General features: G+C 41.0%; 1 protein-coding gene across 1 annotated transcript in view; it reads left to right on the top strand.

Annotated features, from left to right (window-relative positions):
* Positions 1-8952: 8952 nt before the first annotated feature.
* Positions 8953-18327, top strand: part of LOC124290710 (elongin-B-like) — a 29623-nt gene continuing 20248 nt past the window's right edge. Inside the window, exons 1-3 of the mRNA XM_046727513.1 lie at positions 8953-9107; positions 11172-11315; positions 14410-14512. Coding sequence (XP_046583469.1) covers positions 9105-9107; positions 11172-11315; positions 14410-14512 — 250 coding nt within the window. The 5' untranslated portion in view covers positions 8953-9104. The remainder of the gene's footprint in view (positions 9108-11171; positions 11316-14409; positions 14513-18327) is intronic.

Below are 18327 nucleotides of genomic sequence, written 5' to 3'. Positions count from 1 at the left end.
TTGCTGTTATCGTGAGTTTTAATTGGGAAGTAAGTGACTAGAAGTAATACCCAAGATATTTTTATGGATTAAACTTCTTTTTTAATTTCTCTCACAACATTTCGAGACAATTCCAGGTCCCTTCATAACTGAGTTATGACGTCACAATGCAAGTGACATCACAGTACACTAGAGAGAGTACTGTACAAGTGAGTTTGAAGAGTTAATTACATAATGATGAAAATTCATGCTAAATAATAGAGTTGAAAGTTGAATTGTCAATACACAACAACTGCTAATTACACAAAAGTTACTTGATTGCAGGCTTTCTAAAAAGAATAGTAGACTCGTTTTTTCTTTTATCTAAAGTTCATAAAAAGTTAATCAAGAGGTCCCACGCACTTGGCAGGTATGCACCTTGATCACGATTCATTGCTGGTTTATGTCTCCTTATCTCCACAGCCTCCTGTAGTTTTCTCCGACGCCAGTCGTTGTTATTTCTCGAAAGCACCCTGATATCATTCCACATGATTACATGACTTGGGTTATTTGCCTTGTGCTCCGATATAGCTGTCTTATCATTTTGTTTGCATACTGACGACTTGTGTTCAGCAACCTGGGTGTTAATGGGCCTGAGAGTCTCGCCAATATATTGATCGCCACAGCTGCATGGTATTTGGTATACACATCCTCTAGGGTTGGGGCTTCCATTGCTAGAACCTCTTCCATTTGCCCGGAGGAGTGTCTTAATTGTTGTACCGCTAGAGAAAGTTACATCAAAGCCCGCTTTGCTCTTGATTAGTCGGGCTATCTGATGGCTGACTGGTCTCACGTAGGGTATTGTGATCCTGATCGGGGATGGTTCAGGCTTGAGGCGCAGTTCTGATGATTCAAGCGTTTTAGTGATAGTCCTGGAGACAAGACGGGCTGGGTAGCCATTGAGGACAGTAAAGGTTCTCTTGAGGTAATCAATTTCACTGTTTAAATTATCTGGGTGACAGATGGACTTGGCTCTTCTGGTGAGAGTAGCAATAATTGCTTGTTTGATCTGTGGGTGGTGACAGGAGTTGTAATTGATATACTGATCCATGTGAGATGGCTTCCTGTACACAGAAGTGACGAGACCTTTGCCTGTAGATTGGAGGGCAACATCTAGGAAAGGAAGTTGCCGGTTCTGCTCAGTCTCCATTGTGAACTTTATCCTCGGATGCTGGTTGTTGAGGTGCTGCAGTAGCTGTGCTGGGTCATCTTGCTTGTCTATGGTTGTGAACGTATCATCTACTTTGCGATACCAGCACGAAGGTTGAAAGGGTGTCACGTTTCTCTCCATGTGACAAGCAGATACATTTGTGTACTCATAAATCAGTTACATAGCAGATTCTTGTGCGTGCGTGCATGTGTGTTGTGAAAGCAGTAACTGTTATGAGCACACATTGAACTTAAGTTTAATGGCAAGTGAGGGGTCACTGCTATAGGTAATCAATAATGGTTCCCTGACTCTTCAGTTGCAGGAATAATGGGCGATATGTAGATCTAAGCCGGGCCAAGATTTCCACAGACAAGTCATTTCTTGATTGGAAAGTATCATGAATGTGAAGAAAGAATCTTTGCGGAAATCGTTTTTCTCATCAGGTGCAAGCAATAAATTAACCGAGGAAGCAAGCATGTCGTCTGCTGAACATGACAGTCGCACATCTGACGATAATCTTGGCCCCAATACATCCAGTGGTAATAAGCATAAACAAAACTCCAGTGACAGGGATATAGTAAAACAAGGTCAAAAGTCTACACATTTAGAAATGAATGGAAAGTCAATAGTGACTGACTGTTATATGATGATAAGGGATATCGATGTTTAATGGTTTGTCATATTTGTCAAAAATGTGGCAAGGCAAATTCTTTCAGAACTGAAAGTCATTGAGACTACAAGAAATAAAGACACATGAAACTACAAATATTCACAAACGTAGTGAAGTTAGCAACCTTCCAGAGATATATGCAAAACAAAATGTTTCACTTCTGCCTATGGAGCATTCAATTATGAAAATAAATTCTCAGCATACAAATTACTTGAAAACTTTATTTACATTAGTACACTGGGTGACCAAAAATGAAAAACCCTATAAAGATCTCCTTAAAATACTGGAATTACTAACAGTTTTAGGAGTGAGACTGAACACAGTTATGCAACAGATACAAACACCAGGGCATAAATGTGGCTATAATGAATGAAGTAGTCCGGGAAGTGAGTCCTTCTCTGTGATATGTGATGGAACCTCAGATTGCAGTACAAGTGGGCAGGAGGTAATGTATGTCAGAGATGAACGAAAAACTGTTTACTTGTGTATACAATTGTAAACAAAGCCGATGCTGTTCCTGTTAACAAGGCTTTGGTTGACATGCCTTAAGCTTGTCTTCAGTATGAAGATCCCGATGACTGGCAAACTAGCCGAGTAGGGACATGATGTTTAGATGGTGCAGCCGTCATGATGAGCTGTAGAGCAGGTGTTGCTGTTTAGCTGAAGACGTTTGCACGACATGTATGTAGTGTCAATACATTGTTGTGCTCACAGGTTGGAGTTGGCTGCATGGATACTTCCTAGCCCATCTCCTACATGGCAACAATGGACGAGTTGCTTTGTGACGTCTATTCCTTCTATAAGTATTCTGCAAACAGACAGGAAGGACTGCAGGCAGCAGCTGAGCCCCTCAGTGTTAATCTTCAACACCCCCTGAGAGGGGTCCGTTGGCTACCTCACCAAATGAGAGCTGTTAACGCTCTCCATCAGTCCTACAGTGCATCAGAACTGGAAATAAGGACAACCAGGACAGATCTAGGATCAGTCAATCAAGTTTGCTATGTTCATGAACTTTTTTGTGTTCCTCAACATAATACAAATGCAAACATGAATAGAGAAATGAAATTCTGTAACTGTAACACTCGTGTTCAACCTGTTAAAGACAAACTGCTATAAGCAGAGCAGCTAGAGAACCCTAATATCTTAATTAAGGAAAGAAAAGCAGTCAAAACACTGTCACTTCCTGCCCAGGACCCCCGGATGGCACACGCTAAGTAAGTAAGCAACCTTCCCCCATAGACATATCAAGGAAAACACATAACAACAAGACGGTGTCTTTTCTACGGGAATCTCCGTATGTAGTCATTGTTGATGTGTGGGTTTTTTCACCATTAACTATACAGTTTCAATCAAACTATGCATTTGTGAAGGCAGGAAGTGTATCGACTCAAATGTGCAGGTTTCGTTTTAATATTCTGCAATCCATTTTTAGTATTACCCGGTGGCCCGGCCCGGCCCGACTTTTCTTGGCCCGACTTTTAGGCCATCCCCACAGATCTCCTCCCACCAATACTACAGAGTCTCCTTTGGTTGCCAGTCAAACGACGGATATAGTTCAAGCTGCTAAACATCGCCTTCAACGCCATTCACGACCCTCAGTAGCCACAGTATCTTCAGTCTCTACTTTCAATTATACAGCTCACAAATCAGTTGAAGTTAAGCTGCCAAACACAGATACCCATCCAGGGATTCTACGAGCTCAACGTTGCTCTGAGAGTTTCTAGGACTTCAGTCCTGCCCCACAACGAAATACATGTGATACATGTGGTCTCACCTTCGGCATGTGAGTTTGTTCAAAATTGCCTCTGTTCACCCAGGAGAAAATGGATACTCGGTGGGATAAGCCATGTGACTATAACCTTCAAGCGCCTAACAGGCAGCTTGGGTTATCCGGGGTAATAATGTGGTGGTGTTTGTGCGCGCTTCGAGCATGCCCCTTTGTGGTGTGGAGTATTGCGCGGTATAAGTACCCTCGTTATTATTACAATTATTTTTGACAACAACCTGACGTGCCACTGGATGAATAAGCAACACGTAACTACTGGGTCTTGCACTACCGTATGTCAACATGTGTTATCTAATGTTTTATTACAATAAACGCATGTATGAAATGTGCACATCCTTCTAGCAGAATGATAGTTTTTAATATTTAAGACACGTATTATATGGCGTTAGTGTGGTTAAGGCCCTTCTCGATGTCTGTTACTGGTCTCTTTAATTCACGTCATCGCCTCGCTTTGCCCTACATGACCATTGGTGCATCAGGACCTCAGATCAGTCCAGATGAAGCTTGGTCTCAATTGTGAACTCTTCCAGTCTTGTCTTCTGAACCTTCTACCAGGACATGCCAGTAGGTGACGTGGAAACAAAGGCATTTTGCTTGACGTTGGGCCTGACGTTGTGTTCCCTCAACCAGTTGTGTACTGTTCCACAACTAATTAAAGCTGTTTATATGGCAGGTGGGTACCGATTGCTGATGCACCAGCTGAATAAATACTGATGTGGAGACCGGTATGGAGCAAATCGACTGAAGATAATGTCTCCACGTATATTATGCTGTGCAAAGACCACATTCCGGTCAGTCTATGGTCTTGATATTGTGTTTTGGTGAGCATTACAATGTCGCGCAACTTCGTTTTGCGCCATTCCTGTTTGCACTACACCCACAGCAAGCCGTTGCATTGCGTGAGCATTTTAAACGGTTAAACGAAAGGGTTTTTGATAGCTAATGTCTCGTGTGCTGTTCATGCTAAAGGATATTGTGCGACATCCACATTATGAGGATTGCATAAACATGCGCCTCCAAATTGTGAACCAAGACCGTAAAGTGTGAAGAAGCATGTCTTCATGATTTTGTACTGAAAGCTCAATTATTTAATTAAAATAAACCAACCATTATTGAACTTTATAGGAAGCAGTTACTATTAACATATCTAGCATTTTTGTTTGAAAAGTGATATCGAACATGAGGAAACCAGAAAAAATGTCAACAAAGTTTATATATTAATGTTATTCTTGCAAGAGCTTGTATACCAATGCTAACACTATAGTTAATCCAGTCTGTAATTCTGCATGAAACAAACTGCAAGAGAACAAAAAGGTAGGGGGTATTCAATAAAAAGTTTCTATCTTTAATGAAATCGGCACTTCAGCAGTGTAAGAGGGACGTCTGACTGAAGTTTGCATGAGTCGTTGAACGTCAGATGACCTTAGATTTTGTAAGGTAACTGACCAATGCGCCCTACTGGCCGTCAGGCTATGTACCATGAAACTTAAAACGCGTTAATATCGCTTGAATCCGCCTATATTCTCAAGACAATCCCGGATCCGACCAACATTTATTCCTACTCAAACTTCCAAAGTCAACTTCGTTGCATCCCATTCTGCAGGGCAGCGCCTAGAGCCAAGTTCGTTGAGAGTGGTCTGTTGTTGCTGACCACGTTTGCGCTGTCCAACGATTTCCGAGACAGGGTCGATGGGTGACAAGTCTTGACAGGGTCGATGGGTGACAAGTCTTTACAGGGTCGATGGGTGACAAGTCTAGACTGAGCGCTGAACTGTTCTTGTAAGGTACTTCTGTTCACCTGTTACATGTACTCATTAACAAAACAAACCGAACAGTGTTAAAGCAAAGGGAATATAAATGGTAGGACACATTAAGAGGGCATAAATGTGTTTCTAGTGAGATTGGGCTATTTAACTGTGGAAATGACAATGAAATAATTGAGTGATGCATACTCAATAGTGGACTGTTTCATCTTAGATTCCTTCAGTATTGGATGAACCAGCGTCAACGGAAACAGCTAGACTCTGTCATAGTACCTACAGATCTAGTGTTCAAGGACCCCGCATGGTGGAAGAACTCCGACATCGTCGTACACGAAGACAAGATGGCATCTGGTCTGTCACCGATGACACCACTGTAGTTGCAAATATCAACAGACTCGGAGGAACCCATTCTCAAGTCCTCGTGGAACTTACGCGAAAAGGGGCAGTGATTGTTGATGAACACTTCAACCAGCAATACTCTTGCCATGCGATGCATCTTGTAAACAATGGAGCCTAGATATGAGTATATCAGATATTAGTGACGCTCCACTCCCACATGAAACCCAGACATCCTCATTCAAAACGAAACTAATGCAATATTCAAACACAGCAATATCAAAATATCAAATTTCACAGTCGGTTATATTGTTACAGTTGTTCACTATATAGCTGTAGTAGCGGATATGGATGAATGTTGGTGGGTGGGTGGAGCGCACACAACACAACGCTACTTGTGGTCACAGATGACAGCCACTTTATTTATCCATTAAAAAGGAATGTTTGAATAACTCTGAAAATATACATAAATATAACATAAGGTATTTGAGCATAAAGGTATAACATGGCTTACATATACATGTATTACACTTTCTATATAGCCTTAGAATACAGCTAGCCCAGACAAAGCACGTACTAGCATAAATACATCTTTAAATATAAATAGCAACATGAAAACTATTCATACATACATATATCATTTATGACATTCAATGAATATATTACAAATAGACACGAAGAAACTATATAGAGTTTATTACATACAAGATCATAAAATACACTTACCACTGTGTGGCAATGAGTGTAAACAAGCTCTCATAGCAGTGAGGGATCATCAATCATCATGGAGTATTCTAAGAAAAGTTAAAATACAACCTTGATAATATTAATAATGGTATATAAAATAAGTTATAATAAAAGCAACAAATCTCACATCCACCCTCACTATTTCTTACCACATTCATATGATTATACATTTAGACAATATGTTAAGTCATAATTTAGTTTTAATTAGGCTTAGACTGGTATTTGCCTATCGCTTACGCCATGTTTAATGTAAATAGCTAATTGATATTTAATGATATAATTTAGATAAATTACACATCGAACCAACTGTATTGATGGTTGGAAAACAATAGATACATTTAACTACACACCGATGCATTAATGTAACACTTCTTTAAGAAATACACTATATACAATACCATATATACCCATACAATATATGTACTAACCTGAATAATAAGATCCTCATTACAATCCAGAAATGCTCCACGAAAACACAAATCGTAGTGATCTGATCCTCCAGAAAAGTCTATGTGACTGCCAACAGGTTATGTGTGACAGCCACCTTTAAAACTAAACAGACAGTAGGTGGCAAGCTGACCAGAGGAACTGAGGCAGAGGGACAAAAGAAGCTTGTGCAGAGTGTAAGCGTATATGGGTCAGAACCTGGCCTGACCCAGTAGGGTGGCTATTGTTAATTGAGTAATTGCATAAGTGCAGGGATACATTTAACTGAGAGGGTTTGTTATATTTTATCTGTAAACTTAAAATATGACACCTATACAACATACAATAACTATATACAAGTACTTAAAATTGAAACTTATAACCTATGAAACTAATAACGATTAAAACATTACTTGGCCACGTAGCTATATTCATAAACTTGACTGAATTTTCTGCTAATTTCGGAGCGTTCCAGCGTAGTGAATTTGAAGTGTGCGTGAGGTGAGGTGAAATTGGGTTTAACGTCGTGCTTGAGAATATTTCGCTCATATGACGACGTGCATGAGTGTGTATGTGCGGCTGCTTGTACTAGCCCAGACTTAAGATGGTTTTATAGTGCTAGCCCACTGAGATACCATGCCGCAGTGAAGCATGAATAACCCACTCAGACACATTATACGGACTCCGAGCCGACCAGTCCTTGATGTACCCATTAATGACGAGCGCCAGGCAGGGACCAACAAGTACCATATTTTAACGTCTTTTGGTATGACGCGGTCGGGGATCGAACCCGCGACCTTCCGCTCTCCGGGCGGACGCTCTAACCACTACACCACGGAGGCGGTCTTGCAGTATCTGTGATACATCTTTCAAACCAGTGTTATTGATGTTCTAAATGTGTCTGTGTAAACATAACATTCTGAAAAGCATTTATTTCTATTTGTAATATCTTTCTGGAAAGTCTGTGGAAGTTTTGCCGATTATAATTACATGTATCTGAATCTTCCATCGTTATATGTGGGGAAAACGTTTAGAGCCATATGAATACATGTATATAGTTGTTAATGATTTGATTTGGCATTGCTTCTTATACTTGATCCCTGGATTTCTGTTCATATGAAAAACCATGTATTATGAATTTGATATCTAATAAATAATGAAGACTAACTGATTACTTTCAAGACAGTGCTTTTCAACAATGTGTGTGCTTGTAAAAATGTAATGGTTGCTGATCATCTTCATTATCATGTGAACAAGTAGACCAACCTCCAATGAACACCATTAAATATTACGGATCAAATGTACTATTTTCTAGTTATTATACTAGGCGTTCAGTTTATTTCCAACAAACAACTTAATCCTCGAAATATACTAAATTTGCTAAAATACAGACGCTCGCGATATTCATTTAATGTGGTCGTCCAGTCCTATGTGTTGTACGTACAATTTCGTGACATTAGCGAGTTGACACGAAATATTAACGCACATATCGATGTTGAAAATGGGGAGGCATGTATGGCATTTGGTTACTTTTCGCCCTTGTAACTTTCGTGTCTCGAAACTGCTGAAATAGCGGTTTTCTTATCGAAAGGTAACGAGGGGCCTTATTCTGGCCACGCATACTTAGTATGAAAATGCTGAGAAAAAAGTGTAACCATCCGTTCTAGGATTTGTTTAAAGTAAAGAAATATACGGCGTGTCGCCCAGTCCTTGCCGGGGTCAGTGAAGCGCCACCGCAGCATACCCAGGGAGCCAGTCTACCCATCAAAGGTATTATTAGTTTGTTTGGATTTCAAAGTCATGACATACTTTTTTATATCGTATTAGACCAAGCTACACAAGTGAACATAGTATACACAACCCATTTCATTTGACATCGCATTGTGTTGACTGGATTCCTGTCTACCTAACCCAGTGAAAATACGATGAAACTAGCTGCGTTGACTATAAGCTGGTTCCCGGCTCCCTTTGCGCGCGCTAACGTTCGACAAAGCTATTGCGATATGCGAGACGGGGCCCAGCTTACGTTGACTACCAGTGGAAGAACCAGTTTGACCTGCCACCTAGCGGGCATCGCCACTGGACGACAATCGGATTGTATCGGTACATTACGGACACAAACACAAACTTCCGAAGGAAACCAGACGAGATTTTACGAGATTGAACGAGGTTGTTAGCGTTTGTTGTTGTCCAGACAGGGAATCCATAATGGTAAAGTGTATATTTTCATCATTTAAGCTATTGTGGTAGAAACAGATATCTTTTCAAGCTGAAAGGTTCACTCCCTACAATAATGTGCAAATCGACTGGTCATAGAATTGTGTTTCTTTAGAATTTGCGAGAAGCTGTTTCGATACTCAATCACACATGGTGATCACGCCTAGTCAGTCTATCTAGTGGTTATAATATCTAATACTAAGTCTGATATTAAAGTATTATGAATAATACGCGCCAAGTGTTATACCGATTTCGATTTGCAATAACTGTCTCTCCTAATTCTAATGTCGACTTCGCAGATTGGCTTAGAGCTTTTCAAGGTTTCTTAACTTGCAATATATAATATTTACCCCGATTCTGTGTGTTTGTATAATGTAGGTATTTATATATTGTATGCAGTGTTGTTAGTATTTGTCGAACTCCAATAAAAAAGTTATCTTGTTTGATTTTAGAATGCATTATTACATTAATTTGTGGATAACTTAATATATTTTTCGTATCGGTGGTCAAACTGTTGGTAACACTGTTGGAAAAACACATCAGGCTGTTGAAATGTCACTATTACGTTCTTTAACGTCCGATACTTCTGTTACAAATGGCACATTATTTATTCAAATTGCCAATTTGGAAATCCACCTGAAGCTCGATTTGCAAGTCGCTCTATCCATGGAAAGTGGAAGACAATACACGTGCATTGATGCTTTTTCACTGTCGTTTACTGTTCAGGTACCTGTTTAAAATTGCAGCATAAAATGAGACGTCTTTTGACACTTGCTGAAAGGGGTCAGGCTATATGCTTTTTCTAATCGTGTCAAACTCAGCGGCAGGTTGCTGTCCGCTTTAATGTGAGTTAAGAGTGTGTTAAGGAGCAGATTCCTTAATGCAGCAGATCTTCAGACAGAACACTTCAATGTTAACAATGTAAGGATATCCAGGAGCACTGTTCGCAGATGTTTAAGGGCAGCCAGACTTCGCTGTAGGCGACCTGCAGTTCGTCCACCACTAACACCACATCACCATGGACTAGACATCATGGAATCAATGTCAGTGGTCTCGTGTGCTCTTCACAGATTCAATTTGTCCATCCATGATGGTTGGCAGAGGATTTGTCGCCGCAATGGAGAGCGAATTACAGATGCAACTGTGGCAATACATAACCGATTTAGGGTGGGAGGGATAACTCCTACTGGACGTACTCCACTGCATGTGGTCGATGGTAATCTTATTGAACAGTAGGGATGCCACGATGCATTGATAGTATATTCTATGACGATACAATTATCGATACATTCAAAACTGTATTTATGTTTAGTTTTTAAACATCACCACCTGCTAAGCGAGCCCGAGTAGAAGTTATGCCATTGATCAATAAAGAAATCTCCTTTTGAAGAAAGACAAACCCCAGACAACACAACAACAAGTCATCACTTTTGCTGAGCAGAAGTTTTATGTGAAGATTGGGTGATCAACCGTATCGGACATCCTGAAGCAGTCTGTTTAGTGGTTGAGCGTCTCTACGACTGATTCCAATGCTTCAAGCTACGATGAAGATAACTAGACCATTTCTGATATGCATGCAACAGTATGACAATCATGACATTTAGTAAACATTGATATTTTCACACAAATACATTAATCTGACATTTTCGTTAATCCGACATATTTCTCTGCAACCACGAGTGTCAGATTAACGAGAGTTGACTGTATATGACATGTTACATCTGACCTGTCATGTTTGTATATGTCGAATTTTGAATTTCCAGCCTTGATTACATATGTGGTTAGGGCATACAGTGGTATACAATTAAACTGTTATCACCTTATTCTTTGTCATGGAATTGTAAGTCAGCAGTCTTCATGTTGTCATTTGCTGACAATTTTGTAAATTTCAGTGATAGATACACTTGCATATATGTTGTTATGCATTTTAGTTCATGGGTTACACATAAATTGCTCACAAATTTTGATGCTTATAACATTATGCTTTGCTCTGTTATGAAGTATGAAAGCCATTTCTTGATTGAAAAAAAGGAGTAATGTAAACATGTTTTATTTCAGGACGTGTTCTTGATGATTAGAAGGAAGAAGGTCACTGTTTTTACCGATGCAAAGGAAACAACATCTCTTGGAGAAGTGAAGAAAATAATCGAAGGCATTTGTAAGGTTTGCCCTGAGAATCAGAAGTTATTCAAAGATGATCAGGTAATGGATAATTTGAAAATGTGTTTTATCTTTCTTGTTTAGCAATGGCTCTGTACGTAGAGATAAATGTTTGTAAGATACATGATGTATACAGTAAACTATGCTTACAACAAACACGCTTATAACAAACTGATGGTTTTAACAAACTGACTTTTTTTTGTCCTGGCCACTTGCTGTTATGATTGAAAAGCTGTATAAGAAACCACATGGACTACATGAAAGAAAGGGCCATGTAGAACAATCATACTCTCAACTACATCCAAACCTTCTGACATTCCATCTCTCAGTTTAAGGATTCATCAGTGGATACTCGAGAAAAGTGGTGCTGGCTTTCACAGCTGCACATCACACAAGTCTTGTGGTGAACTGGTACCTTTGGTTTTTGGGCTGTTTTTATCTTGTATGAGGTTCCATCAATGACCTTGTTCACTTTTTCCCTTTTGTAGATTGATATTTGAATTGAATTAAAGTTGAAGTGTTATACAATTGTAAGGTCATAAGTCAAGTGAGCTACTGAGCCTTGTGGTTCTATTTTTGTCTACCATGAGTATGGCATTTTTTAATAGGAAAAGTATGTGGAAATGGTTTCGTCTATTAAAGATGAAATAATAAACAATGCATACAGGCCTCCCTCTCATTGAAGATTGCTGAGTGCAGGTTATGTTGAAGCATTGTCTTGAATATGACTTTGGTTGAACACAAAAGGTTTTTATTGAGACATTTTCCCATTGAAATAAGATTTTATTGAACACTCGTACAAGAAATATTCATGTCTGTACATGCTGTATGTATTGTATTTTAACAAACTGATGACAGCTGACATAATTAGGTTTGGATCTCGGCACAACCTGAACAAGTTACAAATGTAACATCCTTTTTAAGTGGCATTTACAGTCCGTTTGAGTCAGAAACGGACCGATGAATTGCAAATTTTATCATTGTACAAAATTGCCACATAAATATAAATAGTACACATGTTTATCATTTACTAATACCCAACAGCTTCCTCATATTTGAAAATTTTCCGGACTCCACCCAAAAAGTTGTTTAAGAAACTATCACCATTGAAAACGCAAAAGTTGTTATCTGTCGCGGCGGGGTGAAACTGCAGAAACGGAACAGCCACTATCTCGTCGTGCACGGGATACACATGCCTGATGAAAAATGAAGTTGAATGCTGATGTGAAACAGTTGATGATTAAAGTGTACGATTTTTTCCGTGCTGAAGCCGAAAGGGGCAAACCAGTTTATGCCATTAATAAATTCCGTAAGCTGGCAGCAAAAGCTTTAGGAGTATCAGCAAGGGTACTGACAAATGTTCCTGGAACATAAACATTGTGAGGGTGATGCGAAGCAGGTAGGGGTCGTGTCAAAATCGCACAAATTAAAACATTTGGACAACTTTCAACAGAACCTTGTAAGGCAGTCTATCAACAAGCTCTATTCTGAAAACAAATACATGTCGATGACAATTTTAAAAAAGCATTTGAAGCAAGAACACAACCTCAGAGTATCAAAGTACACACTCTGGCTTACTCTTACACTCTTCGGTTTCGTTATAAGAAAATTTCGGGGAGAATAGCTCAGTACTCTGTGAACGCCCTGATATCGTTCGCTTGAGAAATAATTTTCTCAGGGTTATAAAGAAGAAGCGCGAGGAAGGGTTCGAGGCAGTGTACTTAGACGAGACCTGGGTCAATGCCTTGCACACTGCCAGCAGTCAGTGGGTACCCGATGGTTGTGATAAGGGGTCACATAGAAAGCTGCCTCTAGGGAAAGGACAGAGACTAATCATTCTCCATGCTGGTTGCTCCAGCAAAGGCTTTCTCCCAGGCTGCGACTTCGTATTCAGGGCAAAGTCCACAGATAACAGAGACTACCATTCCGAGATGAATGGTGCGGTTTTCCTCGATTGGGTTAAAAACAAGTTGGTACCAGCTCTACCAGAGAAGTCTTTTATCGTAATGGACAATGCCCCATACCACAGCATGCAGGACCCCGACAGTAAAGCCCCGATATCGAACAGTCGAAAAGGTGATATGATATCATGGCTCGACAAATTTCAGATCGCACGGCCTTCAAAGGCAACAAAGCCTTAGCTATATGAGATCATAAAAACACACAAAGGTGAACCTTTCCACAAAGTTGACAGTTACATAATAAGTAAGGGTCACGATATTCTGCGACTTCCACCCTATCACTGTGACCTTAACCCCGTTGAAATGATATGGGGTATTGTCAAAGGAGATGTCGCCAGATCAAACACAACTTTTAGATTACGTGACGTAGAGGTTTTGGTTAAGGAATCCCTTAACAAAATCACGACTGAAACTTGGCAAAAGTGTGTCAACAAGGTAGCTTACGTCATTGAACAAGGTTACTGGTCTCGGGATGGCTTACAACAGGCAACTGTGGCACCACTTGTCATCCCTTTAAGTCGTGACTATGACACTACGACAGACGAGGAACCGACAGGTCTGCGGAATAGATTTTGAGATGTCCCCGCCATGACTGGCTGTTCCGTTTCTGCGGTTTCACCCCGCCGCGACAGATAACAACTTTTGCGTTTTCAATGATGATAGTTTCTTAAACAACTTTTTTAGTGGAGTCCGGAAAATTTTCAAATATAAGAAAGCTGTTGGGTATTAGTAAATGATAATCATGTGTACTATTTATATTTATGTGGCAATTTTGTACAATGATAAAATTTGCAATTCATCGGTCAGTAGCTGGTATGACAAAGAGGAACAAGTTTTATGGATTGACTACTTCTTTATTGCAACAGATGTAATGTTTCAGTGGAGATAACACCATTATCTGGCTTCATACCTATTCAGCATTGTAAGAGCACAGATAATGTTGTGTATCACTTGCTTGATAACACTGTTAGCATCTGCCCTCAAATGTTGCATCTATTTCCGTAAATAAGGTGCCAATCATTAAAGTTGCTTCTACTAGTATAACACACCATAAATTTATCCTTCCTGGAAAAGAAGTTGTGAATAGCAGCAAAATTACTAATGCGGCTTTTAGTAACATTTACTAACTTTCCGGGGAAAGCCAACTATATGTCACTCATCTTGTGTGTTCTCAGCCCCTCACGGACGACCACAAGACACTTGGAGACTATGGCTTCACAGGAGCAACAGCTCGAGCCCAAGCCCCTGCTACTTTAGGGTTGGCTTTCAGACAAGATGGTGGGTCTGGATATACAACTTTGCACATTACATCTATTTTCCACAAGTACAAGAAAATCTATTTACAAGATAATAATTGATAATAGATGTCATTACTAATCTAGCAATTTTCTAACATAAGTAACATAGACATAAAGTGAACCCCATAACAGTTTTCTCAAGTAGACCTATGCTTTTGAAACTCACTCCAACTATTATTAGAAGTGTGCTTAGGTCAAAGCACCTTCACTAGTTTTAGCTATTCAGACAAAAACTGATCTTTTACATTTTGAGTCTGTTTTTTTGAACACTTGACTGCCAGAAGTTCTTGTAAGAGAGGCTGAGTTTTGTGTTTGCTTGAATTTGAGCCCATCAATTACAATTGGTTTTCACAACCACCCAGGTATGAGGTGTTAGTGACTTCATACATGGTATACCTCTTATGTGCAAGGGACCTTTTGTGACATGGGATCATGAAGTCAAGGTCACTCAGTACGAACTCCACATCAACAAACTTACTGTACGGGATAACTTGAGTAAAGGCAGTCTGTCTGTCACTTCAACTTTTGGGTGACATATAAGGCCAACAGAGATCAAATTATGAAACATGCTTACAATTTCATGATTTATTCATGTTTCTAGCAAAGAGATTACCCTGAGCATGTAACCCTGGAAATATCATTTAGATAGATAGAGATGTATGCAAGTTATTTCTGATGTTGCACAGTCAGGTTATAAATAGTGTTCATTGAATAATTCCTGTGGTTTCAAAACCTCTATTACTGATTGTGAAGCCCATTTCTGGTGTCCCCCGCCGTGATATTGCTGGAATATTGCTAAAAGCAGCGTAAAACTAAACTCAGTCAGTCTATTACTGATTGCCTCTGTTTTGTATTTTGTCTATCTTCAATTAATATATTCATAAATATTTTCAATTTTACCAACTGAATTCTCTTTATAGCAATACATAATAAGCTGTGACTTTATAGTATCTCCCTTCCCATCCACTATTAACATGTGCAAGTCTGATCTCTGTTTTAAGTTGATTACCAGTTTATGGTAATACTGAGACTCTAGTTAGGGGCTGTTCATAATTTTTGGCTAGTGGTGGGGCTGGGAGAGGTGATGATGATATTTTTTTATAATTTGTGTGGGGGGTGTCATCCATTTTGTTCTGGGGAGGCAGGGGGGTCATTTATTTTGTACATGACAATATTATGCTTAATATGCTTAAAAATTATGGGAAGCGGGGGTCACATTGAGTTTGTACATGACGTGGGGGGTGGGGGTCACTTACTCTGTATGTAAATTTTACTCTGTGTGTGTGTGTCTCTCTCAATCTCTCATTGTACATGCTTCTCCATAAAATCATCTTTCCCCCAGCCATTAATTATGAACGGTCCCTTAGTGAATTTCTCTTGCATTATTGCTGAAGATGTTTCTAATTTACCTTGGTACAACGTTGTTTGTTCAGTATAGACACTGTCATTATAGGAGTAAAAGAAGCCTAGTAGTATACACAACAGCGGTACGAGATCAAGTCCAACAAAAGCCTCTGTAAAGCTTCATTTATGAAATAAAGCTTTTGTCAGGCCCTTATCTCTCTCCGCTATTGTATATACCAGATTTGAACCCCCAGTTAACTTCCTGGTCACTATGACCGCGAACCAACACTTTCCTGATCATGTGACACTATGTTGTGTTGACCTCGAGGAAACAGTTGGTTACAGGATACTATTGGATTACTTGGTAAGGTAAGTGTTAAATATTTTGCTTGGGGTAACATTGTGTCGTATGGTATGATCAATAATTCCTCTCTAACAAAACCTCTCTCTGGCCCATCTTTCAAGTAGTACAAGTTCAGCTCGTCGGCTTTGATGTCCACTTTATCTATGTTGTAAGTTTTGACTGACCATGTCGGGTCGGTGGCTCGTTTCCGAGTGTCCCCTTCATGTTCTCTCGGCTGGTAGAGATACCTCACTAGGACCCGGTCGGGTATCTGTTTCTCCTTCCCACACAATTGTGCAGCCGGTTCGGCCGTCACTGATTTCAGTTTGATAGCGTCTGCCGGTTTCTTGCCGGTGAGCCGAGTGGTTTCGTGGTTGATAGCCGACACCACTTGAGGTAGCCGCGCTACCCATTCCGTCGATTGTTTTCCTGGGTTGGCCATCTCTCTCGCATACTGATGCCCGAATAAGCGCTCAGCCAAAGTCCTATTGAATCTCTCAACTATGGTTTGACTGCGATGAGCCCCGGCCGCGTCACGCCTGACATGGACGCCGTGCTTGGCTAGCAGTTGTGACATGGCACCCATGAACTCCCGTCCGGGATCGACTTGAAGTTCGGAGGGCCATGTCAGCGGGCTGCGCTTGTATATGCGTTCGAATCCGCGGGCTACCTGGGCCGAGTCTTTCGCGGTTAAGGGTTCGGCTTCTTTGTAGCGGCTGGCCACGTCCACGACGGTTAGGGCATACTTGTATCTCTTGTCGTGGGGTAGGAACAGTAGGTTGGCCTGGTGGACGCTTTCTTCGAGGCACGTAGCGTGGTGCCGGTAGGTAGATCTGCCACAGGGCTTGTTTTTCCAGCCACGATTTGGTCTCGTTCGGGGATACTCTCCCCATTTTGGCAAGCTTGTGTATGGCACTTGCTCCTTTCCAGTACCCACCCGGGCTGTAGTAAATAGCCTCAAATTTTCTCTCTTTCCGTGACATCGTATACATACGGCTATGTCTTTGGTTCAATTTTCTCATGCCCGTACACGTACGTGTTGATCCCGTTGATGGCTATCCAACACTTCGTGTCCATCGGTGATAGGGACGTCTTGTTTATTGTCAGTCCGTATATCTTGTGTCCATCGCTTCTCAGCGTGTTCATCTGATGCCTGAAGGTGCAGGTCTTGAACAGGGCTTCCTTGAATCTGGCGTGTTTGATGTGTTGTTTCACCACGTACTTCTTGACACCCTTCGCCTTTCGGATCTCACCGTTGTCGGCCTTCAGGATAGAGTACATCTTAGGCCTCAAGCCTATGTACTCGGCAATCGGCGTGCCGGCCACACTCGTCCTTCATCTTACTGAGGACCTTTTTGTTAACCGTGCTGTGCATGGCATGGTCCCTGGGGTGTGCATGGCATGGTCCCTGGGGTAGTCACTGGTGTCGTATAAATGGATGTGTTTTGCCATGTCCTCGTACACATCTTCGGTTCGAATCTCTATCAGCAGGGAGTCCGTGTCCGTGTACACCACATCGCACCTGTCGCCGTACTGCTTCTTGAGCTCATTGTAGTAGAAGTCGTACATCAGGTGCTTGGAGAGGTCGAGTATGCTCATCCCAACGTAGACGGGCCGGTTGAACTTGATGTGGCTCTTCCTCATGTGTAGGGCCACCAGATCGTCGGTGAATATCTTGCTCCGGTTGAATGCCGGGCTGGCAATCAGTCTCCTGAGCTTGTCTTCCTCTTTAGACCGGACCAGCTTCCGGTCCGTCTTGGGTGATTGTCGTTTTGCTGTAAATTCTCCATGGGGGTAGTCGGGTCACTGCGAACTTGGCCAAGCCATCCATGTACTAGAGGTCGGTGTGTCGATCAGTGATGGGGAAGGTATCGTTGGCTTTGACCAAACTATCGAGAGAGACGACAGTAGCAACTGAACTGAGTCTATCCTCAGGCCTGATGTATCTCTCCATGTTGTTGGGGATGCTGAGGTTGCCGCCGACTTTCGCGATGGCCTGCATGATCAATTGAGTCGAACTTTAAGTTGTGGAAGACCACAGGGATGTTGATCGCTTTGGGTTGATTCTGAGTGAGGTTGCAGCCTCACTACCCATGGCAGTGATCTCT

Source organism: Haliotis rubra, unplaced genomic scaffold (genome assembly GCF_003918875.1).
Source record: "Haliotis rubra isolate DU_JTF1 unplaced genomic scaffold, ASM391887v1 Scf471, whole genome shotgun sequence".
Classification (NCBI taxonomy): Eukaryota; Metazoa; Mollusca; class Gastropoda; order Lepetellida; family Haliotidae; genus Haliotis; species Haliotis rubra.
This window is presented reverse-complemented; position numbering and strand designations above follow the sequence as displayed.